Source organism: Strix aluco, chromosome W, assembly GCF_031877795.1.
Source record: "Strix aluco isolate bStrAlu1 chromosome W, bStrAlu1.hap1, whole genome shotgun sequence".
In the NCBI taxonomy this organism is placed as follows: domain Eukaryota; kingdom Metazoa; phylum Chordata; class Aves; order Strigiformes; family Strigidae; genus Strix; species Strix aluco.
Window position 1 is genome coordinate 1,386,507 of NC_133970.1, and position 24,978 is coordinate 1,411,484.

At 50.4% G+C, this 24,978-nt stretch overlaps 1 protein-coding gene across 14 annotated transcripts in view; it reads left to right on the top strand.

Moving 5' to 3' along the window:
- The window catches only part of LOC141917816 (transcription factor 4), a 239,568-nt gene that overhangs the window by 210,077 nt on the left and 4,513 nt on the right, over nucleotides 1–24,978 (top strand). For 9 of the 14 annotated variants that reach the window (XM_074811390.1, XM_074811396.1, XM_074811391.1 and 6 more), the window contains 8 exons: nucleotides 413–480; nucleotides 1,762–1,840; nucleotides 4,439–4,515; nucleotides 6,707–6,910; nucleotides 20,868–21,003; nucleotides 21,789–21,951; nucleotides 23,972–24,201; nucleotides 24,644–24,786. In XM_074811390.1, the coding sequence (XP_074667491.1) occupies nucleotides 413–480; nucleotides 1,762–1,840; nucleotides 4,439–4,515; nucleotides 6,707–6,910; nucleotides 20,868–21,003; nucleotides 21,789–21,951; nucleotides 23,972–24,201; nucleotides 24,644–24,780 (1,094 nt within the window). In that variant the 3' untranslated portion in view covers nucleotides 24,781–24,786. The remainder of the gene's footprint in view (nucleotides 1–412; nucleotides 481–1,761; nucleotides 1,841–4,438; nucleotides 4,516–6,706; nucleotides 6,911–20,867; nucleotides 21,004–21,788; nucleotides 21,952–23,971; nucleotides 24,202–24,643; nucleotides 24,787–24,978) is intronic. The other 5 variants (XM_074811389.1, XM_074811394.1, XM_074811402.1 and 2 more) reach the window with 2 other exon arrangements.

The window sequence follows — 24,978 nt, forward strand, 5'->3', positions numbered from 1 at the left end:
TAGATTGGTGCATCCTAGAGCAGAAACTCAGCGCCCTGGGACGGGGCAGGGGAGGCAGGAGCCCTTCCCCACCCCCAGGCTTACCTAGCTGTGTGCTTGCTTATTTTCCACACCTTTGAGTATCTTCTGCTATCAGAAGCCTTTTGTTCAGAAAAAGTAAAGTGATATGGCCAAATACTACCAAATACGCCATATATTTTTTTAAAAAACAGCATGTCAAGTTTATATTTTATCTGCAAAAATGGAGCGTGAATGTGTTTGATATCTACCTCAACAAACAAATTAATGGTAATTAAAGATTAATTTTATGTAATTAGCATTAGAATGCAATTAAATTATGAGTAAGTGGACCAGGAATAGAAGTCTGTGATGTCTTGCTGTCTGTTTTTACATCGAGTCTTTTGTTTTTCAGCAAACAGAGGAAGTGGGGCAGCAGGCAGCTCGCAGACTGGTGATGCGCTGGGGAAAGCACTTGCCTCTGTAAGGAAATATTTACTTTGGAATACACGTTTACCGTTTTCAAAGTGTGAACTTTAATCAGAATTGGACGCCTGGAGTTTACGAAGATGAACAGCAAACGGGAGAGATCTGGTCTCAGAGGTCACCCGCGTGGAGTTACTGCCAACCGAAATATTGAACAATCAGTGCAAAATGGTGTTTAAAAAGTTTTAGATTTAATTTTACGGTAGAATAGAAACGGCGAGAGGGGAGGCCTTGGCCTGGTCACGCTGACTGGGTGCCGAGGAGCTGTGTCTGTTAGTCTATCCCACACTAGGGCGAGGGAGGTCTGAACAGAACCCAGCGGCAGGATGACTTCTGCGCTACCGAGCCATCCGCAAACAGGACTCCTTTTGAATTTGCCTTTAGATTTTCTATTTTTCGTGGCAGTTTCCACCTATTCAGTTCCTGTGGTTGCTGTTAAAGTCAGCGGTGGCCCCTCTTACCTGGGTGGCTGGGGGACGGCAGTTTTCCGGCTCGAACAGGGAGGAAACCCTGCCGTGCCCCAGCCACCGCTGCGGTACCGGTTGGCACGGGCTGACTTTTAATAAGGACCACTATAGTTATTTTCTGGGCAGAGTGGGTTCCATTGAGTTCTCATGAGAGTTAATATTTTTTTTTGCATATTCTTCGATGCTTCATTGAAAAAAAAAGACGAAAATGTCAAGACTCTAGTTTGCCTGAACCGAACTGATACAGTACAGAATCCACTTTGAAGTGGTGCCCTGACAAATGGCACGGGCGGTGAGCGGGGACGCCGCGGGGCGGTGGCACCCTCGCCCGGGCACGGGGCACGCGGGGCCTTTCTCGCTGGAGCAGCGGACGAGTAGTTGGGAGTTTGCTGCTGCGGCTTAACCCCGCTGTGCCAGGGTTTAACGTGCTCCGCTCCCTTTGCTTTATTTTGGCCGTTAAGGGATTTCAGCAGAACGAAAAAAAGCAATTTTCAGGCGTGTTTTAAGGCCTTGTTCAATGACATTCATTCGTAAAGTAGTTTATGCAATGAAAATGTGTATATCTACCGTAGCAGGTCTGTGTGACAATCAGAAACCATCGCTGAATTGGCTAGTGTCTGTTCCCATCAAAAGGGGTCTGTTGTCTAGCTTCCTGCATCTAATATGTCTTTATAAAAATATTAATATTTGAATAAGAGGCTTTTTAACCTGTCCTGCTTTCATTTAAATGAACTGAATGCATAAGAATTCCATATTTCTTTCTGCATCAGTTTGTGATGGCTTTAGATTAATTCTGTATCATCTTTTAAAGATCTATTCTCCAGATCACACCAACAACAGCTTTTCATCAAATCCTTCAACTCCTGTTGGTTCTCCCCCTTCTCTCTCAGGTATTGTTGTTACAATTCTATTTTACTGAACTTTTCAACGTATTTTTGGTAGGAGGTGCCTGAATGAGCTCCCGCGGTGCTGGGTGTGAGATGCGCATCCAGCGTTGGCCGCGTTGCCGCGCGAGCGCGCGCAGGAGGCCGCTGGTCCCGCGGAGATGAGCAGAGAGGGGTCCTACACGCTGGATTGCCAGGGCAGAGAGAAGGTCGTTGCAGCTCTCAGGCAGATGTATTTACAGAAAAGCAGTTTTATTGCATCCTTATTGCGGCTTCCTTGCAGTGTCCTCGGGCTCTTGCGGCAGATGGTTTCTGCCCTGGGCACAGCGTGGCCCTGTGCAGGGACACCCCGGCCCTCGCGGCGGCCTCGCTCCAGGGCGGCCGTGCCAGGTACATCTTGACCGTTCCCCCCCGCAACATCCCCTCCCGGGGATGAAGCAAACGCCTGTTTGATCCCTAAAATGTGTCTCTGGACAAACCGAGCCCCTGTGAATCCGCTTGATTCATTTTACGCTTTGTTCACAAGAATGGCCCATTTTAACTAAACCCACTTTACTAATAAAAGTAACTGAAAAGATCGAGAGGCCCAGGGTAGTTCTCATGAGCATCAGGTGTTTTAAACATTTACCTGAATATAATTCAGATTTCTTAAACCTTGAGGCTTTTCAGCTAGAGCGTTAGGCTTCTCCTCGCCCGCAAGGCCATGCTGACGCCTTGCAGAAGGCCTCTTGGCTTTCCATCCCCTCTTTGAGATGAGGTCTGTGTCACAAGCGACCAAAGGCCCTGCTCTCCTCTTCTGTCTGCGTGAGCCCCGTTAAACCTCCCCGGGAGCCCTAAAAAACGGCCAAGGCTGCCGTGTTTCCGTAGGGCAGCGCTGGCGAGAGGGCTTGAGCCATCCCTCCTTCGCCGTGGGGCATGAGCAGCAGGGTGGAGGTAGAGGGAGCTCCTGGACTCCTCGTCCTTTGAAGTGATGCCCCAGCCTCCACAAGGCACAGACCTAGGAGCAGTTCTACGGTGCTGAGACCCTTTCGGAAGGAGGGACGGAGGGAAGCTTGTGCAGGGCGAGGTCCAGGAGGACACCGCTTGCACCTCTGTCACACCCAGAGTATGTAATGTTGGGGTGAAATCCAGTCAACCAATGTCCCCATAAAGCCACCCCTAGCTGGGGACAGAGGGACCGCCTGGCCTCTTATAGCCTGGGGGGGTCCCACACCTCAGAAAATGACAATTTGCCCTTATTTTGCCTGGAATCACCCCCGAGGTGTAGCACCCCCAGCACTGGGGCTGCGTTTCTCCTAGCGAGGTGCTGCCCTCCTTCCCGATGGAAGGGGCCGAGCCACAGAGAAAATCCCGTGCTAATTTGGGCTGCGTTGCTTTCTGCAGGCTCTACTGGGTAAATAGGGAGAACTGAGTGTCAAAAAAAATAAAAATACGGAGTATAAGTGCATTTAAATAAGAGCTGAAAGTGTTTAGCATGCAAGACACTTTCCCTCAAGGATATCAAGGGCTAGTTAAAAATTATTTTGAAAGTAAAGATTGCTGCTCATTGCTCCGTTCAGTGCTGTAGCAAAACCTCAACTAAAAGCTCCACGGGGACCAGAAAAGGGAAGATTTAAGTTTTAATTAGAACTGACATAATTTTGACTTCTATGAGAAAAAAAATTACACTGCGAGAGCCTAAAAAAAAATTGCCATGAGTTCCACCCTGGCCTATCTCAGTTCAAGGAAATGCCACTCAATGTAGACGTTAAGATTAAAATCCTAATATTTCCATCTCAAATTCTTAACCCTGTTTTATGAGATCATTCAGAAGATCACTTGTTCAAAAGAACATTATAAATTGTCTAAGCGTTGTGCTAAATATATAAAAGCTGTTGGGAAAATACTCGAAAAAAAAACCTTCTTTTCCCCATGTTTGCCTCTTTCGCAAGGGCAATTTTTTCCTTAGAAAACGCTGCTGGGTACCAGGAGCACTTTTCTTCCCGCAGCAGCAGGAACAGATTTAGAGCAGCGGATCCAAACCAGAAGGTTTTCGGTCAGACCTTTGGTGGTCTCACCGGGCCAAACCAAATAATCTGCCCAAAGAGAGCGCAAACCTTATCGACGTCTCCGTGAATGTTGTGTGCAGTGCTTTTTACTGACTGCTTTTTTTAAAGATTCTGTAAATTTGACGGTGGGGTGACGGAATCGGTGGCACTGAGGATGTCTCGAAGCAAGGCTAGGAGAATGGGCTAGTCTGTGCCGGGCTGGCGCAGGGGTCCGGCCACCCGCAGCCCCCCGCAGCACCGCTGCTTCTCCTTCCACCACCGAGACGTTTCCTTCTCCCGGAGCCTCTCGCAGCTCCAGCTGCCGAATGAATGCAGCCCTCTATGCGGAGGAGCAGCCTGGGGGAACTTTGTGGCCTGCATCTACGTGCTTTGCTACAAAATACCTTTTTTTTTTTCTTTTTTTTTTTTTCATCCGTGTGTATTTTGGAAGTTCTCCATATGTCTGCTCTATAGTCTATCTGGAATACGGCATTTACATGTCTACAAAACTGTCCAAAAAGTTTGAAAGACATTTTTGTTTGCATAGTTCTAATGGTAATTCCAATTTTACTATTAGCAGGCACAGCTGTTTGGTCTAGAAATGGAGGTCAAGCGTCATCATCTCCCAATTATGAAGGTCCCTTACACTCTTTGGTATGTTTTGATTAGTGACCTCCTCTGCCTCAGTATTTTACTTGCTGTTCTTTCCATTTCTCATCCATTCTTCTCACACAGGTTTTCATTTCGTTAGTGACCGCTATGCCCTCGGACTTGATTTTACCACCTCTAAATTCGTATCATGGGTGCCCCGTGCTTTAGATTACGTGATGCGGTTTGAGATGCTGCTGGCCAGGGTCTCCTGTTCGACAGGGGATGCAGTCTTGAAACCGACTGAAAAGGGGACAAGGACCACAAAAAAGAGGGGGAGGAGGGTGAACAGGCAGGCGGAATAGATCGAAGAGAAGATGGGAGTAGAAAGCTGAGGCGTTGTCACGCAGGACGGCGCGTGGGCTTAGCCCCTCAGAGCTGGGGAGCGCGGGAGAGAACGCGGCCAATGCAGCGGGGATGGTCAGGAGTCCTCTCCCTGGGAAAGGCCGGCGGGCTGAGCTTGCCAGGCTGAGCTGGGCCTAAACGCTTACGTGGCAGAGAGGGTTAAAGGGATGGCAGTAAGATTTGTTACCTTTCCTAATGGAAGGATTAAGAGTTGGAGTTGGTCAAAAGCATAGTAGGACGAAGAGCTGTAGAGGGTCCTGTGTCCTCTGTCTTGCTCTTCTTGATTGTTGGTCTCGGTGGGAAGTCGAGAGGGTTTCACTAACAGCTGTGAAAAGCCTGACATGTTGTCGGGTGTAAAATAAACAGCACTAGAGCTTAAAAGCTTCCTTAAAAAAAAGCGATCGGATAATTCCCGAGAGCACCGTGTTTAACCCCCTAGGACAAGGTGATGTTGACTTCCTTAGAAGTTTGCCAGAGTCAGGAATTGGTACAGACTGGTTTTTCCACCCTGAACCAGAAATCCTTCTCCTGATTGACCATGATATTTTCTAGACAACGTGTCTTCTGGAGGTTTTTTAGTTATTTTGGTTTTTGGAGCGCGATGGGTCGGTTAAGAGATTTGCTGTAGAGATCCGTAAGCTACACCTAATGATTTTTGCAGCTCAGGTTCCCCAGTATTTGGGGGACTGTCCTGTTGAGCTACCCCTTTTGTATTTTATTAAAAAACAAAGACTTGAGGTGCCCAGCCCCGCCCCTGGCTTGTGCTGGGGATGGCTGAGGACAGCGACGGGGCTCAGGGGAAGCAGAGCAGGGGGTGCAGGGGGGTGTCTGCGGGCAGCAGCTCCCGCAGTGGGTTCTTGGTGGAGCACCCCCACGCAGACACGGGGCCCTCCTTTCCTGGAGCAGCCAGGGCAGGCTGAAACCTTGAGGTTGTTATTCCCCATGGCCCGTTGCTTCTCCTCATCGTCGCCCCGCCAGCAGCCCGCCTCGGGGGCTGGGTTTTGGCTTAGCCGGAGCGCGGCGGCGTTGGGAGGCGTTGGGAGGCAGGAACTCGGGAGAGCAGCGGTCGGGGTTCTCGGGGTTGTGGGTGTTAGGATGGTTGGAAAAGTGGGAGCTGAGGTTGTAGGGACCCCAACGGCATCGCACCCCTCGCCCCCCGCGACCGCCCCGGCTGCTAGTCCTTGCCACGTTGCTCACCGTAAGCTGCTCAGTTAGGGAAGAGTATTTATCGCTGCTTTAACCAGTGATAAAAAGTGATTTCTGGATGCATACCTGTAGGGAAAAAAACCCAACTGGCAGCGAGGGACTGTAGGAGCTGGTAGTTTATCTTCCTCTCTTTGTGTGTGATCCTGGGATTAGATGGGGGGAGGAAAATCCCGGTTAGAGATTGATTACAATTAGAGGTATATTTGTTTCTTTACTTCTACTTCTTTTTTATTTTTTTATTTTTTTATTTTTTTTTAAGTATCACTAAAACTTTTCAAAGACATAGAGGGCAACATATGTACTGTAATGATTATGTTCATGAGGAATCATTGAACCTGTTTTGCCCATGAAAATCAAAGCTGTACTCGTGTTAACCATGCTCTCTCCTTCCCCACAACGCTACTCTAAACATTGCCCTAGGGAAACAAAACCACTCCTCTCCAAAAAAAAAAAAAGGGAAAAAAAAGCTAAAACCAACAAAAAAAAAAAAAAAAACACACCGAGGGGTTGAGAAGGAAGGACTGGCTGTCAGTGACCGTGCCCCCGCGCGCCCCACGCCCACCGGCGGCAGCGCCTCGTGCCCGGCGCTGGGCAGCCCCGCGCGCTTGCTGATGCTCTTCCCGCTTTGTTTCTCGCTCCCAAACAGCAAAGCCGGATCGAGGACCGCCTGGAGAGGCTGGACGACGCCATCCACGTGCTGCGCAACCACGCGGTGGGGCCCGCCACCGCCATGCCGGGGGGCCACGCCGACATGCACGGCTTGATAGGGCCGTCACACAACGGAGCCATGGCCGGGCTGGGCTCCGGCTACGGCACCGGCCTGCTCTCCGCCAACCGGCACTCGCTCATGGTAAGCGCGTGGGGTGGAAGAGGAACCTGCTTGGAGGGCTCGGGGAGGGGGAAGGAAGGGATGGACGGGGAGGGGGGTTCACCGCTTCGTGGGCGCTAAGGCGTGTGTGCGTCTTCCAGCGAGAGGGAAGGGATCTGACCCCTGTGCTCGGCACTGGTGAGGCCGCCCCTCGATGAGTGGGTTCAGTTTTGGGCCCCTCACTCCAAAAAGGCCATTGAATGACTCGAGCGTGTCCAGAGAAGGGCAACGGAGCTGGTGCAGGGTCTGGAGCACAGGTGTGATGGGGAGCGGCTGAGGGAACTGGGGGGGTTTAGTGTGGAGAAGAGGAGGCTGAGGGGAGACCTCATGGCCCTTTCCAACTCCCTGAAAGGAGGGTGCAGAGAGGGGGGATGAGTCTCTTGAGCCAAGGAACCAGCGGCAGGCCAAGAGGGAATGGCCTCAAGCTGCGCCAGGGCAGGGTCAGACTGGCTCTTAGGAAGGATTTCTTTGCAGAAGGGGTTGTTGGGCGTTGGAATGGGCTGCCCAGGGCAGGGGGGGAGTCCCCATCCCTGGAGGGGTTGAAGAGTCGGGTTGACCCAGCGCTGAGGGATGTGGTGGAGTTGGGAACGGTCAGTGTGAGGTTCATGGTTGGACTGGAGGAGCTTCAAGGGCTTTTCCAACCCGGATGATTCTGGGATTCTGAGAGCAGAATGTGTGGTGGGGTCAGGCTGGCCCCCAGTGGTGGGGTCAGGCTGGCCCATACCTTTCCAGGAAGGGGGGTTGTGTTTGGGGGCCACCAGTTTGCCCTTCTCATTAGCCACGTGCACAAAGGGGCAGACTCTGCGTGTGGGTCCGTGGGTGCACGAGGTGGGTGTGAAATCCTTGGGTTCGTTTACACTTTCACTTCCAGGCTTGGTGAACCTAAATTCCCTGCCCCTCCCCATGAATTCTTTTCTTTTTTTGCTTTCAAACAGAAGTCCGTAGCGTTGCGTTTCGCTCAGGACCCGCCACTTACGCGGGAAGCCGGGTGCGGTTTTTCGTTTCGGGTGCGGTTTTGGCACGCGGGGCTGAAGAAGGTTTGAGGAATGGGAGCTAATCTCATCCTTGTTTTTAAACCTATGCTTAAAGCCAGGAGGAGGAGGTAGTTCAGAGCCAGAGCTGCGTGTGCTCGCTGTGGCACGTGTTTCATGTGGGGTTATGAGCTCTTTCTCCCTTGAGAAGTCGTGGGTGCGGAGGAGCCTGGCTCTGCAGACCCGCCTTGGGCTCGTGCTGGCGTTACGGGTGACTGGTGTGTCCCCAAAGCCTGAAGGATCAGGTCTATAATTTGCCTGACATGCACCACTCGGGGCTCCAGGACAGACAGCTTGCACTTTGCAAAGGAAATATTTTGCAGCTGCTTTCTTTCTTGCAAAGGAAAACCATCTCGCTTCAATATTCTTTGTTTTTGGTATGTCAGAAAAATAATAAGGAAAACCATCTAACACAATGCATGTGAGTTTATAGAAATCTTCAAGTCCTGCAGCAGAAGTTAATGACAAAAGACGATCCTGTGGGAGCAGAGAAACGGTGATTCTTGATTAGGACGCGGCGAAGTTGTGCCCGGGCAGAGCTGAACCAGATCAGTGCGGTCTTCAACGGGACTAAAAGGCACTTGGTTTTATATTCCCAAATTTCATTCCAGAAATAGAGTTGCTTACTCTCACGTGGAATGGAGGAAGGGAACGAGGAGTTATCTGGCAGTATTTTCAGATGGTTCAAGCTATTTAGGTTTGTTAAGATGGGGGGAAAAGCTGTGGAAGTAGAAAGGGACCTGACAGATCCGTGGCCGCTTTGCTGCTGCGTGGCGCTGCGGAGGACTGGGCTTGATCCCCTGCTCATCCCACATGCTAAGGGCAAGGCAGGGCAGATTAGAAGAAAGAATTTCCATTAACCATATACATAGAGGGAGGAGAGCGTGTGCCTCTGCTAGAGTCACATGGAAATTTCTCCTCGCTCTGCAAGAATCCCTAAAAACAAGACCAAAACCCCCCTGAATTGAAAAAGCCCATGAAAAAGGACCCCAGAGCTGGTGGAGTGGCAGTGTGTGCCTCGGGTATGTATCTGCACGTACATACATGTGTGTAATACACCTTCCCTGGAGCTGTCTTCTGTTTTGGTTTTCCTATCTCAAAAAAGTGTAGTGGAATTAGGAGGAGCGCGGGGACAAACAGCAGGAATGATTGCAAGCACGGAAGGATTTTCCTGTGAAGGGAGGTTGAACAGATTGTGGTGATTTTGTTTAGAAAGGAGCTGAATAAGAGGAGACATAATAGAGGTACATAGAATAATGGACAGCATAGAGAAGGTAAATCTAGCTCTCCCATTCATCCTGCCTCATAATTAAAGAACAAGGGGACATTCAGTGAACCTGACAAAAAGAAATACTTTTTATTCAACACACAATGACCTGTGAAATTCATTGCTCCAAGATGTAATCAAGGCCAAATGTTCAGAAGCATTCCAAATAGGATTAGACATCATATGGAAAATGCAAACATTTAGAGTTTTATTTGACAGGATTCAGACAGGATTCCTCCTTTTTTTCACAGGGGAAGAAAAAAAAGAAAGAAAGAAAGAAAAACTTTGATGCCAGAGCGTGAGGCAACTGCTAGGGCAAGGAAGGAGCTTCTTCTGGTGGCCAATTATTTGCTAATTACCACGTTCCCTGGCCTGCTGCGCGCCGGGGATGCCCCCGCGCTCGGCGCTGTCGCGATAGTGGGTGAGGTGATTATAAAATAATGAGCTTGCAGCGGGATGGAGAGCGTGGCTTTATTCAGCGGGGTCTGGCCTGGCTGGGGTCAGCTCCGCAGCCCTCGGCACGCTCCGTCTCTGGCCAAGGGCAAGGTTTTCTGGCTAACTGGGAGCGCTGACCACCGGCCAGAGCCTTCACAACCCGACATCTGCCATCTCATACGGAAATTTAAATATCCCAGCTGGCTCCTGCTTCCCCCTGCAAGAAAAAGTTTGATGTTGAGGTATCCTTAGCCAGCTAGCCTTGACCGAACAGTTCTCCCCTTCAGACTCATCCACACACAGTGCCCTAAGCAAAATATTTGCCCATAGTTTCTCTCGCTTCAGGTTATTAAAATGTAACATCAGTTGAAATCAAGCACCTGAGAAAGCAAAATAAGGGGGAGTTTGTCTTTTTTTTTTTTTTTTAATCAGGGCAGGTTTGTGACAGGCTCTGCTCCTTGTTTAAATTAAACGTTACTATAAGTGACTCTGTCGTGGGTAAAATATCATTAAAAGCCACAACTGAGACTGCGCCGTTTGCAGATTCAAAAAAATGTGAAGTGTTAACTGAAAAGGGTCTGGTGAAAGGCTCCGAGAGGTAAAAAGATGCTTTTTCAGCAGCTCAGTTAAATCCATCTCCTCTCCCCTTCCCCAATAAAATTAGCATGAACCAGACATTGTTTTGCTCTCTGTGGCAGTTGCTGAGAATTCACAAAAGGAAATTCTAGATTGTAATTTAGCTTGGCCTCAGGTAATATGTTAAATACACTTGGGATACATATAATCTAAGATTTTAGTTTGTACAAAGCTATTTTTTCCTCCAGTGTTTAAACAATACTGCTTTTAATGAAGAAATCTGGCTTTATTAAAAGCCAGATCTGTGACTTACAACTGTTTCTGCATATCTGCTCTCAATCAAGAGAAAAGAGTTTAATTTTTGTAGCTTTGTTCGCTTTGCATATGTTAAACTGATGGAACATGCACCCAGGGCATCACTTCAGAGACAGTTTGTTCCATAAATATGTGCTCCTCACTTAAATACCAGATGTAGGTGAAGTTAGATTTAAACAAAAAAAGCAGCAACAATGAGAAATCGAAGTGCCAGGATCGTGCATCTAAAAAAAAGGCCTTCGTATTTTTAGGAATGTGTAGGCACTTGGCGTTTTTCAGGAGAAATACGGAATGACAGGGTCTGACTGGTTCTGTTTGGACTTTGCTAAGAAAGTGGATGGTCGGAGCAAGGTAACTGCAGAGTTTGGATGCTCTGAGGGCAGCGCTGCTGCTGCAAACAAGACGGGGACGTTTCTCTGCAAAGGCAGAGTCTGCCGCGTTCCCAGGCAGCATTACTCACTGTCTGAAACCGTAACTTGGGTGAAAGAGTCGGGCCCGATAATTTCTTTTGGAAAACTGGTCTGAATTTTGAAGTAAAAACATAAGAACAAAGGAAATAGTTTTTGAGTAGAGTCAGTCTGAAGTTAGCCTTTGACCATTTGATACATTCCACGCTGAAAAGGAAGTTGAAGGGGGAAAAAATTTAAAAAAAAAAAAAAAAAAAATCAAGGAGGATACTGGTAATGTTTTCCACATTTGAATTTTAATACATGAAACAGGCTATAAAAGGCTGGCCAGCTGCAGTAAATAAAGTAGCAGTGGGAGGTATGGACCGGAAACTTGTCGAGCGCGCTGGTGGAAGCGGCTGTGCCCACCGCGCGCTGCCCGAGCGCGCCCGAGCGACCCCGGGGCGTGCGGAGCCCACGCTCCCTGCCCGCACTGCCTGCCCGTGCTCCTGCCCGTGCTCCTGCCCGTGCCCCCTCCCTGCCCACACTCCCTCCCTGCCCACGCTCCCTCCCTGCCCGCGCTCTCCCTCGCGCAGCAGATGTGCGCCTTTTCTCCCCAGACAAAAACCAAGGCAGAGATCGGTCAGACGCTGCTGGAAATGGGACTGGGAGCGCTCGGGTTTGCCTGGAGCCAGGCCAGGTTTACAGCTGTGTGGCTGGGAGCAGCGAACGGATTGCTCCAGCAGGCTGGCTTAAAAGGGATTTCTTATTTTACATTCCCTCGCTTTTTTTTTATTAGCGGCCCGGTAAGGAGAGCGTTTAAGCATTGACTAATTTTTAGCAGGCCCCTGGAACTCGCTGATGGCCCTGTTTCCAATTTTCCCCGTGCGCATTCATTCGCACCGTTTACAAATACAGTGTGTTTGATACCAGTTTAGCAGCAAACTGGTTTAGCGGAGAGAGCCCGGAGGAGCCGCCTGCTCCTCTGCGCCCGCTGTGTCGCAGCCGCAGCACGTGCAGCCAGGAGAGGGGCAGCAGAAAAGCTTCAAAATAGGGATATTTCTTCAATCGCAGCCCTCGGGTGCAGGAGCTCCGCGGGGGAAGCCTTCGCAGGGCGTCAGGCGGGGTGGAAGGGTGGAATTTGAACACCCAACACCTCTCCAGTGCGCCCAGCATCCCCCCGCTTGTGCCCCAGCGCTTTGCAGGGGGAATTTGGGGGTCGTGGGGTTGAAGGGGGTGACCCCCTCATCAAGCCGGGGAGGTGGAGGTTTGGGTTTCCCACCCCACCAACACCCCCGGGTGCGTGTGCTCGACTTCGTCACCGCGAGTCGTCCCGTTGGGACCGCGCGTGCCATTGGAGTTAAGCACGTGCGCGGGCAAGTTGCGGGATTGAAAACACGGTAATGAAAAGGGAGGTGACCTCCCTTCAGCGGGCTTCTAAAGTCGGTACAGAACCACCCGGGACACCCGCAAAAAACCTTCTGGGAAGAGGCCAGTGTGGCTTAGAAATGATGGACGAGGGAGGGGTTGGCGTCAGGCCGCTCGTAACGTTTCTGTCTCTTAAGGGTCTTCAAGGCCAAAGTTTTAGAAATCGCACGTCAAGATAAAAACTTGGGAGTTTTGGTTGATTTAATCTGCCCGTCTCTGTCTCTCAAGGGCCTGAGCTGAGCGTGTATTTTGAGCTTTAGCCGTGAATTCCCTGGCTTTCCGCAGTTGCTGTTATTTCAGAGGTTGTGCGGATGGCGGGGATTTTATCGTAACACTTCGACTCGAACTGTAGGAAACAGCAAAACCCGAACTTTTGCACAGGGATCTTTGAAGACACGTGTTTCTTTTGCAGCAGCGCACAAAAGTATTGATGAAAATTATAAACCAGAAATTCACATTTATACATCACATTTAAGACAGCGCTTAGAAGCCCGTCAGCCAGCCTGCACGCTTCACGTGAGGGCCCACAGGAAGAGAGCGTGTTCGTGTGTATTTTTTTTTTTTTTTTAACATCCACATTAAATTAACTTATGGAATTTTCCACCCCTAGGAATTAGAGTAGCAGCTCATGAAGTAATTCGGTTATGTCATTCGTACATAAACAAAGAGAGTCAAGCGACTTGGCGTTATTTAAAAGACAAAATTTGGCTTTTGCTGTCTTGTTACTATCTTTTTCTCTTCTTAAGTTTTAGCACAGTTGTAGCTGCTGCGTCTGTGGTTTGTTTTGCTTGACTGTGTTTTCTAGTGAGCAGGTATAATATAAATTTAAAAAAAAAAAAAAAAACGGACAGAATGACCTTACTGGAATGAAGTCTGACATAACAGGCACCAGTGTAGGGTTTTTATATAGCACCATTTTCTGCCTAATTGGTTGACATTCCTAATGCTGCGCAATTAGAGCCTTTATCATATTTTTAAATTATTTTGGAGCTATAAACTTCATTTTGACCAGGAGAGAAACCGCTGACCAATATTTAACCGACACCTTTTCAGGAAAGCGTTGTCCTGGCACAATGGCTCCATTCATTTCCAACCAGCTAATTAGGCACATGGTTAAACCCACCCCCCCACCCCCGCATCGTATTTGGGTTGCCGGGTTTTAATGTCTGCGTGGCTTGGTGTGGTGGCTGAATCGGAGGTGTGGAGCTGAGGAAGGTGCCGGGGGGGGGAGGAAGGCAGCAGCGAGGGTGGGTCAGGCACCTGATGCTCCAAATGGGACAACTGGGAACCAGAATAAAGTATCCAGGTGTGTGAACTTGCCTGCAGCGGGGTTTCCCCCCTCCCTCCCTCCCCAGCCGTTCAGTGAAGAAGAGTTAATATTCTTAATCCTGTACTTTAGGACCCTTTATATCCCTGGATTTAGCCAATACTTAAATGAATAATCATCTCTGCTGGAAAGAAATGGCAGTGATTATTGCAGTGACTTCCCTCCGACGGCCATGGCAGCCCACTTCCCTCCATAATAGGTCGCAACCGGTTGCTTTCCCTTAAAATACTCCAATTATCTCCCACGGTGGGAACGCGAAGCCGGCGAAGTGTGGGAGCCCTCGCGCTGAGCGAGCGCTCATGGAGGGGTGGGGGGGACAGGTTGGGGAGAGGAGCTCAGCATCAGCGGCCTCGGTAGCACCAGATTTTGGAAAAAAAGGCTGGAAGCCGGCTCTGCCCCCCGCCCCCCCCGCAGCCCCCCGGTGCTGCCGCACTGCGGGGACCCCTCGGGACACCCGTGGGTGCTGCGGCGGTCTCGGGGCGCGCTCCCCGGCATCCCGGCCTCGCACTGAGACGTGGCACTTGGGCTTTTTGGCCCCTTCATCTTCGTTTGGCCCCTTCCTTTGAACGGCAAAGTCCGGCTTTGCCGCTTTAGACTCCGTTTAAACGGCTTTCGCATACAACTGGCTCGCAAACGGCCCTTTCATAAGATATTTGGCGAGCTGCTTAGTACTCAGCACTACTCTCTTTTCTGTAGAAAAAAATGTGAACTTTGCTTTTTCCCTGATTTAATGCCACTCTTAATGTCTTTTTTTTTTTTTTTTGTCTTTTTTTTTTTTATTAAATCCTTTCTTTTGCTTTTGATCTTATTTATAGCTGAGCCACCGGTCATATGGAAACTATTATTGTATAGCATGGAGATGAAAGACTTCGGTGCAGTTAAATAAGGGTGAATAATTTGGACCAATAATACACACATACAGTGAGAGACCATTTGTGTCAGAGTGCCCTGCGCTGTTCCCTTTTTAATATAGCGGTAGAGGTTTATAAGGGCTTTGCACAAATCTGCTTTCTGTCAGACTTATAAATTTTGACAATATTGAACACATGTTAACATGCATCACCTTACAACTTTCTTGCCGCATGTTTTTATTTATCTAATTGGATAACACAAGGTCATCATTTTTAAAAGGACAAAGCATGTTGCTCGTTGGGTTTGTCCATGATATTGCCCGGTTAGGAATAATCTTTCCCTAAGTATAGAGTGAAGCTGCGATCAGGGCTGTAGGTGATAGTTTTTCCTTTGTATTTAGAAAGTTAATTGCGTGTGAGACGGCCGCCTCTCAGCGTGAGAGGGGTTAACCGTAAGGAAAAGGTTGCAACGCTCGTAACTTCATAGGAAACCTTTCCCCATTTTTTACAGCTTATGTCTGCTCCTTACCATGCCCAAACTTCAAATGCCCATCTGTGAGCAATAAAAGAAACATTTGTATGAGAATTTCTTACCGCTGCTCGGGATTCACTTCTGGGTCAGGTAGGGGCTCTCCTTGCTCGGGACGATAAAGTTTCCACCGTCACATCCGTGACACAGAACCGGAGGTGATCTGAAACGAAAGGCAGCGCTGTGGGGCTCTCGGTGCCGGGGGGTTCCACGGCGAGGGTGCAGTTCAGAGGCACCAGCACAGCTCTGTGTGTTGAGGAGGGACTGGGTGGGGGGGTGCTGCTCACCACGCAGACAGGTTTTTCTCTTTATGCTTGCTGAGAACGGAGCGTCTTCCCGGTCTGTCCGTAGCAGCAGGTGAGCCCCTGTGTGCTGGGGGGGGGAGGCAGGGTGGGAAGCTGGTGCCCTGGACCCCCATTCCTTCTGGCCACCCATTCCCCCTGGACCCTGTTCCTCCTGGCCCCCCCATTCCCCCTGGACCCTGTTCCTCCTGCCCCCCCCCCCCCCCCATTCCTCCTAGCCCCCATTTCTCCTGGCCCCCCATTTCTCCTGGTCCCCCATTCCCCCTGGACCCCATTTCCTCCTGGATCCTGTTCCTTCTGACCCCCCTATTCCTCCTGGACACCCATTCCCCCTGGCCCCCCATTTCCCCGTGGCAGCAGCTGGGAAGGTACACATGGAGAGCAGGGTTTCACTTCTGGGGGGGTGATGTATACATCTTCAATGGGGGAAGCTCTCCTTTTACATAAAAATCCGTGATCGCTCTGTATAAAAGGGATTTTTAGACAGATCCGTCCTTCCCAGGGGCTTAGGCACCCCTGTCTGGAGCCGTGGAGGGGGGCTTAGGCCAGCACCCTGCTCTGGGGACCCTTCTCTGTGGGGATAATATTAGTAGGGATCACAAAACTGCCAAATTCAGTGCATCGGTGAAATAAGCATCTTAGCAGAACAGTTGCTTTTTAAAAAAGAAGCAAAAATGCACTTTGTGGAACAAAGGTGAAACTGAATTATTTTCCCAGTGAATTATCCCAGCCTCGTGTTCTTCATCTGGGTGAACTACAGGTACACAACTCCATCATGAAATGCTGAGTATTCAAGAATTAATTTCCACGTAGTTTTTTAAAACAGCTTCCCATTCGTGATGAATGTGTAGATAGTGCAGATAATCTGGAATAGACACAGACCAGCATAACCAGAAAAACCTGACGTTTGTGCTGATATCTGTTCTATAAAACAGAAATGCACAGGGAAGGGAAGACAGGGTCTAGCTTTCTTCCAATTATTAAAGTTTTTAAAATACCATAAAAGATGAATATGGGTGTGAATTGTATCAGCACTAGTGTGGCCAGCAGGGACAGGGAAGGGATCTCACCCCTGGACTCGGCACTGGTGAGGCCGCCCCTTGATGACTGGGTTCAGTTTTGGGCCCCTCACTCCAAAAAGGCCATTGAATGACTCGAGCGTGTCCAGAGAAGGGCAACGGGGATGGTGCAGGGTCTGGAGCACAGGTGTGATGGGGAGCGGCTGAGGGAACTGGGGGGGTTTAGTGTGGAGAAGAGGAGGCTGAGGGGAGACCTCATGGCCCTCTCCAACTCCCTGAAAGGAGGGTGCAGAGAGGGGGGATGAGTCTCTTGACGCAAGGAACAAGCACCAGGACAAGAGGGAATGGCCTCAAGCTGCGCCAGCGCAGGGTCAGACTGGCTCTTAGGAAGGATTTCTTTGCAGAAGGGGTTGTTGGGCGTTGGAATGGGCTGCCCAAGGCAGGGGGGGAGTCCCCATCCCTGGAGGGGTTGAAGAGTCGGGTTGACCCAGCGCTGAGGGATGTGGTGGAGTTGAGAACGATCAGTGTGAGGTTCATGGTTGAACTGGAGGAGCTTCAAGGGCTTTTCCAACCGAGATGATTGTGTCAGTTCAGGCATCCTCTGTCCAGGTTTTGGTGCCGTGTCCATCGGCCTAGTAGGTGCGTGCCACTGGAGGGGCCGCAGAACGATGTTGATCCTTCCTCTGATTTTGATCCCTGCCTCTGGGATCAGCCTTCTCTGTACCAGTATTTATTTATCTTACAGGAACCTTTTTAACCTTAATAGCCAAAAAAGCCCCAGGACTGGGGCTTCTTGTGGTTTTTCCCTGAATTACCTCAGTTGGGGTGTACTTCACACGTGAGTATGCACCTGCATGTGCCTGGGATGGCGATGGCAAAGGGGAACTTAAGGCAGGGATTTATTTGCACATCAACAACAGAGCCTGCTTATACCTCCCCTGCACATTTTAGGATTTGTTCTTTGTTGGGGTTTTTTTTCCACTCCAATCTGCTGAGTGCTGCAGTAGGGGGTTGTTTAAAGAGATGGAAATAAATAAAATATTAATAGAACTTCAAAGTGAGTTTGATTCTCTAAAGATAAGTATTATTTATAATCTACCCTCCCCGGCTGGGGGGGAATGATTCAGATCTTCGCTCCACCTCAGGGCAGAGTTGTTGTTTGTATAACAGACAAACCAGCGGCACTGCTGGCTGAGGAGGGAGGGGGAAGCAGAAAACGCAGCGTTTTCGGCGTCGCCAGCGGGGCCGGGAGCTCCCTGAGCTCGCGAGCGTTGCTGCGTTCGCTCCCTCCCAGCGTCTGTAGGCTGGGCTTTATTTCAGCAGGTCACCTGGGTTTCAGCTGCGTTGGCAGCGTGGTCGTGCTCTTGAAGGTCCTGGGCTCCTGGAGGTTGGGTGGAAAGCCTTGATGGTGTTTAAAGGAGAAAAGGAAATTATGTTTAAAAAGACAAACCGGGCCAGCCCATTTTAGGGGGCATCTGAGACCTGAAGTTTGCTGTCAAAGCGGTCATGTGGGTCCCCCCGCACAGGACAGAGACCGAAACTGGCCCTCGTAGTCCTCTGCTTGGGGGAGTACTTGGCGTGGGTTGGTTTTGATCTCTTAGTAGAGATCCACGTGCATGCACAAGGCATTTGTAGCCTGGTAGAGTTGGAGTTGAAGTCTCGCCGTGTCCCAGAAGATGCGGATAATGAAGTGATGGGGCTGCCTCAATCTTCTTGCAAACGCTTGAAGCTGGAGAAATAAATTACCCAGGAAAACACGCTGTGGAAAGGCCCTTGCCAGGTGGTTTGTGTAGCTGTAGAGTTCAAAAGTGTCGGTGTTTTGGAGCAGCCCCCTCGCTGTGTCATGGGGAGGGTCATGGGTGGGAGAGGTGAGCTCTGTCCCACCTCGGGGTGCCCACCTCCCACCCAGAGAGAGGGGAAAATGGGCTCGAAGGCAACCACAGCGGATAAGAAATGATCTTTCTTTTGTGCAGAGATGGCCAGAGGTTGGACTTGCTCACTGAGCAAGCCTGGAACGTGCCAGTTGGCAGGACAAAGAGTTGCAAGTCTCAACAAGCAAGATTGATCACATAGTGGGTTGTGAAAAGGAATAAAAGAATTGATGGGTTTTGTCATTCAGCTGTGAGACGTAATGCAGGTCGTTACCTCCCAGATCTCTTGAGAACCTAAAGGAGAAGAAATGTGAGGAAATTTTTTTATTGGAACTAATTTTTAAAGTGTAACTAAAACTTCCTATCGGTGTCAGTGGTAGAGTGGTGGTGACTTTATGGCATTTTTTTTTTGCATCCAGTTGAATTCAGTCCAACGCTTCAGTTTAAAAATCCTCCAAATCATTAGCTTTCGATTATTACCATGTCTGCTTCTTGACATTGGTGAAACAAGGTGTAGTCCTCAAGAATTCAGGCCAACTATCGAGGTAGCCAGGTTGTCCCTCTTCAAGCCAGACCACCCAACTGGAGGCATCTTGTGTAGCTCCAGAACGGAGGTGGTCCAGGGGAGGAGGTGGGCTGCTCCAGGGCAGGAGCAGGATGGGATGCTTGCCATCTCTGGGTCTGTCTGTCTGTCTGCCTGCACAGGTCACGGATGGAGCCCGGGGAGGCTGAAGAGGAAAAGGGAGGGACCTGGAGGGAGACGTGGCGTCTGTCACAGCGCCTTTACAGCTTCCAGCCCCTCTTGGGAGCTCTGCTCGAAGCGGGGTGGGTGGTTGCCAACCAGAAGTGGTATCATATGTTCTTTTGTCTTCATCGACCTCAAAACTTAAATGGTTTTGGTCTTTTGTAGAATCACAGAAAAATGTAGATTGGATGGGACTTGTGGAGGTGGCTGGGGTGAAGCCCCTGCTCGTGGTGGCGCCAGTTCTGGGGTCAGGGCCAGCTCGCAGGCTCGGTCAGGTTGCCCAGGGTCGTGTCCAGCGGCGCTGGGCATCGCTGAGGTTGGGGAAGGGCAGCCTGTGTCTTCAGGCGTTTTCTTTCATAGGTGCGGGGGGAAAAATACTTCCTCTCCTCAGAAGGATGTCATCAGGATTTTATTGCCTTTCCTGCATGGAGATTTCAGGAAGTGGAACTGCCGAACTCTAAGCGCCCCGTAACAACCGATTCTCTCTTAAAACCAAATAATTCCGGTTCCAGTCTTTTCTTAGTATCTCATGTTGTAAAAATTAAAACGTCGCAACAAAGAGAGAGTTTTTGTCTCTGCTATTTTACACTTGCTTTCGGTTATTTGCATTTCGTCTAGTAGTAAAAGATTTTCTCAAGTTCCCCTTGGCAGGATTCCCTTTTATCTTTCTTACTGCGGTCTCGACTTGCTGTTAACAATTATCCTATATTATCTTGTAAGTCTGATTAGAAACATCCCTCCATCTTTTTATCTGCCTGAGCACTTACTTTTTGGAGAATAAAGAGCGATTTACAGTTCTCTGCCAGGTTTATCACCCCTTTCACTCCAGCGGGAGGGGCTGCCTGCACCTGAGGAGGTGGAACGCCGAGTTTTTCACGCTGTCTGTCCGTCCCTGCGGTCGGTACCTCCCGGGCTCGGGGGGAGGCAGCGCCAGCGTTCCCGCTCCGGGTGCTTTTATATCAACTTGTGACAGTTTTGCTCTTCAGCTACTTAAGTCTTCTCATCGGTCTCCTAATGAAGGAGCAACCCTGCTCCACAGAGTGTGTCCGTGAGCCACGGCGAGGGGAGGGATGGATGCGTTGCCATCACGCCCGCGCTGTCAGCTCCGATGATGGCATTACTGGAGTGTTTAATAAAACCTTTATTGCTATATTACCCGGAGTCACGGCGTTGGCAGGGCTCGTGCTCCTTTGGGTTTGGGACTCGGTGCTTAATGAAATACAGCGAGCGCTAATTTGGACGGGGCTGCTCGTTTTGGAAAGGCAGGTGACACGTTATTGTATTCGGGGGGGAGCGGGGGGCCGCGCCGCTCACTGCCGCAGCTCCCGCTGTCAGAGGCTTAGCTGGCATTACGGGGGAAAAAAAATGGCAGGCCCACGAAGCTGATCCCCCGAAATGAAAGTCGGATGCCAAATTGAAATTCCTGCAGGATTTCCGATAGCGGTGGGGGAATTGAGAAGCCCACAATTAAGCATATGGGCATTAAGATAATTGTCAGATCTGTTGGCGGACATGATAGAAGACAGATGGGTAGGAATCGGCGCGCTCGGCTGCAGCACCCTGGGAGACAATTTGACGTTTTACCTGCCTGAGCTGCTCGGGCGGGTTTTATCAGGAGGCCCCGCGTCCTCCCGGGCGGCCCGCGGGGTGTGGCGCGGGGTGTCGCGCGCGGGGCGTCGTGCGCGGTGCCGCGGTGTGCGCGGTGCTGCTCTGCGGCTCTACGGGCCATCTGCGCCCTCTAGTGAAACGCAGCCCGGCGCCACGGCTCCATCATCCCCATCCTTCTCCCCGGGGTTCCCCGGGATTTGGGGGTTCGGGGTCTGACCGCTGCCTCTCTCTCTGTCTCCTCGCCGGCAGGTCGGAGCGCACCGCGAGGACGGGGTCAGCCTCCGCGGGAGCCACTCGCTCGTGCCAAACCAGGTCCCGGTCCCCCAGCTGCCCGTCCAGTCCGCCACCTCCCCGGATTTGAACCCGCCCCAGGACCCCTACAGGGGTGAGTACCAACCGTCTGGAATTCCTGGAATTCTGGGGGGCCGAGCTTGTGGTCGCGGGGGTGTTGGGGACCGTGGCGCAGAGCCTGTGTGCTAATTTATCTCTGCATGCTGAGATCCTCCAGCTATTACAGCTGGAAGCGTGCGAGCGACTTCCCTCTGGACAGTGAGTTTTGACACTGGGGCTGCTTTAAGCAGCAAAATTCAGAGTGTAGAAAACTGCTGGACACATGTCAAAAAGCGGCTGAGTTTAAGGTGAGACTCAGACCCGCAGATTTTCCACCACCTTCGCAGTTCTGCCTGCGGGCAGGGCAGCACCGGGGTGCCTCTGCTCGGCTCATGAGGTGTGTTGCACCATCCTGAGCCTCCCCGACTCCTCTGCGGGGCTTTGCAAACCCAGAGCACGCTGGAATTAGGCCTAGAGGCAGCTGATCTTCCTCTTAAAGCAAGGAATAAATTGCCCAAACTATTACGATGGCTTACGAGGTCTGCTCATTCATTGCAGCCGAGGTATTTTGATTATTTGATGATAATTACATATTAAAGATTTATTTGAAAATGAAGAAGTTACAGAGTGATTGAGGAGCAGGAGTAGCATCTCATCATCCTGTGCCCCTTTCTCCAGACCTCAAAGCCTCACCTAAAACCCGTTGCCAGGAGCTGCCGTCCCCACGCCGGGCTCTGCGGCGACGAGCGGGGGCTTCACCCTTCGCGGGGGGGGGGGGGCGGGGGGGGACACAGCACCCCGTTGGCCTTGACCCCTCATCCGTGTCTTTTTTTCTCGCAGGCATGCCCACCGGACTGCAGGGGCAGAGCGTCTCTTCGGGGAGCTCCGAAATCAAATCTGACGACGAGGGAGATGAAAACCTCCAGGACACAAAGTCTTCTGAGGACAAGAAACTAGAGGATGACAAGAAGGATATCAAATCAATTACTAGGTCAAGATCTAGGTAACAGTATATAATAGTGTCGCTTCATTTAATTCCTTTACTGGATTTCGATGAAGTGAACAGAACAGGAGGAAACTATGAGGTTTTTTCCTGGCAGGTAAAACCACAGCCTAAGCGGAACGGCGTGGCTGTTCTGGCAGTACCGAGTACCTTTCTGGTACCTGTACTCCAGGACGTCCTCAAATTGGAACAATTCACAAATTTGGACACTTGAGCAAGTTCTCCACAATCTCTAAAGAAATTGCGTTACGCTAAAATGGACGAATTAGGCTGTTATTCCTCTCTGCCTATGCTTGCAAATTGGAATACAGTATGGATTTTCACCAAAATGTGCCTGAGAGCTGATCACACCTGCATCTGAACTAACAAACCGTATGCTTTTCTTTGACCTCTGAAATAAATCTGTCATTCCCAGTCCTCAATTTCTGTAGGGCTCCCTAGGTTTAAGCGGAGGGTTTAGAGGCCTTCGCTTCCTTGGCGTATTCTATATAAATTTTTGGAAAGTACTAGCGAAGCTGTAGCTGGATTATATCATCTGGCCACTCGTGGGGAATGTGAAGAACCTCTGTGGGTGCTGCAGACGTGAGCCTGAGCAAGGCACAGGCTTTACTTCTGTCCCTGGGACTCACCACCGGGCCCGGGGCACGGCTCAGGACTGCTGATACTCCTCTTCATCAGCTGAGTCCCAAGCTTTGTAGCAAAAATCCCAATAAAGCTGAAATCCAGGCACAGCCCTGCTTTGTTCAGGGTTTTTTTCTGAAGGTGAACGGCAGTGTCCTTCTGCCTTTTCTCCTTCCACGCCTGGTTTCTGTCTGAAAACCCAGCCGAGGGAAGAAGCGGCTGAGCAGACGTGCTGCCCCCGGGAGCGCGCCGAGACTCGGACCTCTCCGGCCGGCGCTGGCCGGTGTTTAAAACGTTAATTACATTTAATTACATTCGCGTCTCTTATGACTGGAGAAGATACATGACACTCGAGATTTTCTCTGAATAAATGTGTTGAAGTAACCATATGTAGAAGTGAGGCTTTCACGTGCGTTTACGATATGGTAAGAAGAAAGCACCTTTATGCTGATGTGAGGTGATCGTAGTTCTTGTTAATTCAACAAATATGCTGTTGCTTATGCATATTTATATGTGCTTTGAAGCTTTTGTAGGCTAACATTTTTGCTTTTAACATGCTTATAGCTTTAAAAGGTTACTCCTGATATTTAGTTATATGTCTAAATCCATGTTGTTAGGGCTGCTGAAAATTTATTACGCTATTTGCATAACCAATTCAAATTATATAGTGCCAGTGACTCACCGGTGGATGTGTTTTCAATTTAAAATCATCGTTTTATCTGGATAGAAAGCAGTCTTGTTGCAGAAAGGATGCAGAAGTTCACCGTAGGGCTCTTCACAGCCGTGAATTATTTCCGTGGCTCTTTGCCGGTGCTCCATGCAGGGACTGGGGTGCTGCCCGTGGCTCCCCACCACCGCTGTAGAAAAAGTTTCTTCCAAAACCCAAATGATGGGAAATGTGGAAACACATGGCTGATTTCTGGCTTGGAAGCTACTGCTGAGGGGCCGGAGCCCGTGGGGTGTGAGAGGGGCAGGTCCCGTCACTGGTTGGGGACGAGCTCCTCGCTCCGGGGCGAAGCCACGAGCAGCGAAGACTGGAGCAGAGCAGAGAGCCCCCAGCGTGTCCTGAAACACAGGTTAAAGAGATTTGCCACGGTGTAAAACTTGGCTGTGATAAAATACATTATTGAAAAAAAGCTGTATTTTTTGTTTCTTTAAAATACCAGAAGTCCCACCTTGCAGGTTGTAAAGCTTTGTTACAACCTGGAGCTTTAACTCCGTGTAAAATTGAAGGGGACTGAATTTTGCCCAGGTTTGGTGGATGAGGAGCAGCAACCAACTGCTCAGAATGTGTCTGCTCATGACTCGTAGGCCTGGTTTTGGACAAAGCCTGTTGAAAATCTTTGCACTGCTTATTTTCCACATCATTAGAAAATGATGTATTCCTTTTGTCTCCCAGCAATAACGATGACGAAGACCTGACACCGGAGCAGAAGGCCGAGAGGGAAAAGGAAAGGAGAATGGCCAACAACGCTCGGGAGCGCCTGCGCGTCCGCGACATCAACGAGGCTTTCAAGGAGTTGGGCCGGATGGTGCAGCTCCATCTGAAGAGCGACAAGCCCCAGACCAAGCTCCTGATTTTACACCAGGCTGTGGCCGTCATCCTCAGCTTAGAGCAGCAAGTGCGAGGTCAGTGTGCCGCCGCGTCTCCCGACGTCCCTGCCGGCCTTCGGCACCTCTGAGCGCGCGGGGTGCTGGTGTAGGCCCGTGGCACGTTTTAGCTTCTTTGGCAAGATCCAAATTCAATATTAAGCTTGGCTGCTCCTCAGCGAAGCACAAACCAGGGGGGTGTTGGCAGAGCTTGGGTGCGCAGTTGTGCCGCATCTCAGCGCTGGACCTGCCCAGGGCGCTTCCTCCGCGTCAGCGTGCTGGGTTCCTGGAGCGGGGCTGGAATGAATCCCAGAATCATCTCGGTTGGAAAAGATCTTGAAGATCCTCCAGTCCAACCATGAACCTCGCCCTGACTGTTGAGTAACTGGCAGTGAATTATTTTAAATGCCCGTGCGGTGAACAGCCCGATCCGCTCTAAAAATGTGAATATTTGAAACCGTTTTTTGCTTCATTTCAACAGAAAGAAACCTGAATCCTAAAGCGGCGTGTCTGAAAAGAAGGGAAGAAGAGAAAGTATCTTCAGATCCTCCTCCGCTTTCCCTGGCAGGACCCCACCCTGGGATGGGAGATGCCTCCAATCACATGGGACAGATGTAAAAAAAGGCAAGTAGGGTCTCCGCCGTGCCCTGGGAGCCTTGTGCCCCGCACCCGGGGGGTTCCCCCCGCCCCAGGCCGGGCTGTTCCCCGGGGTGCTGCGCACGGGGCGGGGGGTGCCCACCTGCCCCTTCTAAATGGATCTGGGGGGGCGCCCCGCGGGCACACTGGGCTCCCAGGGCAGCGTTCCGGCGGGTTGCT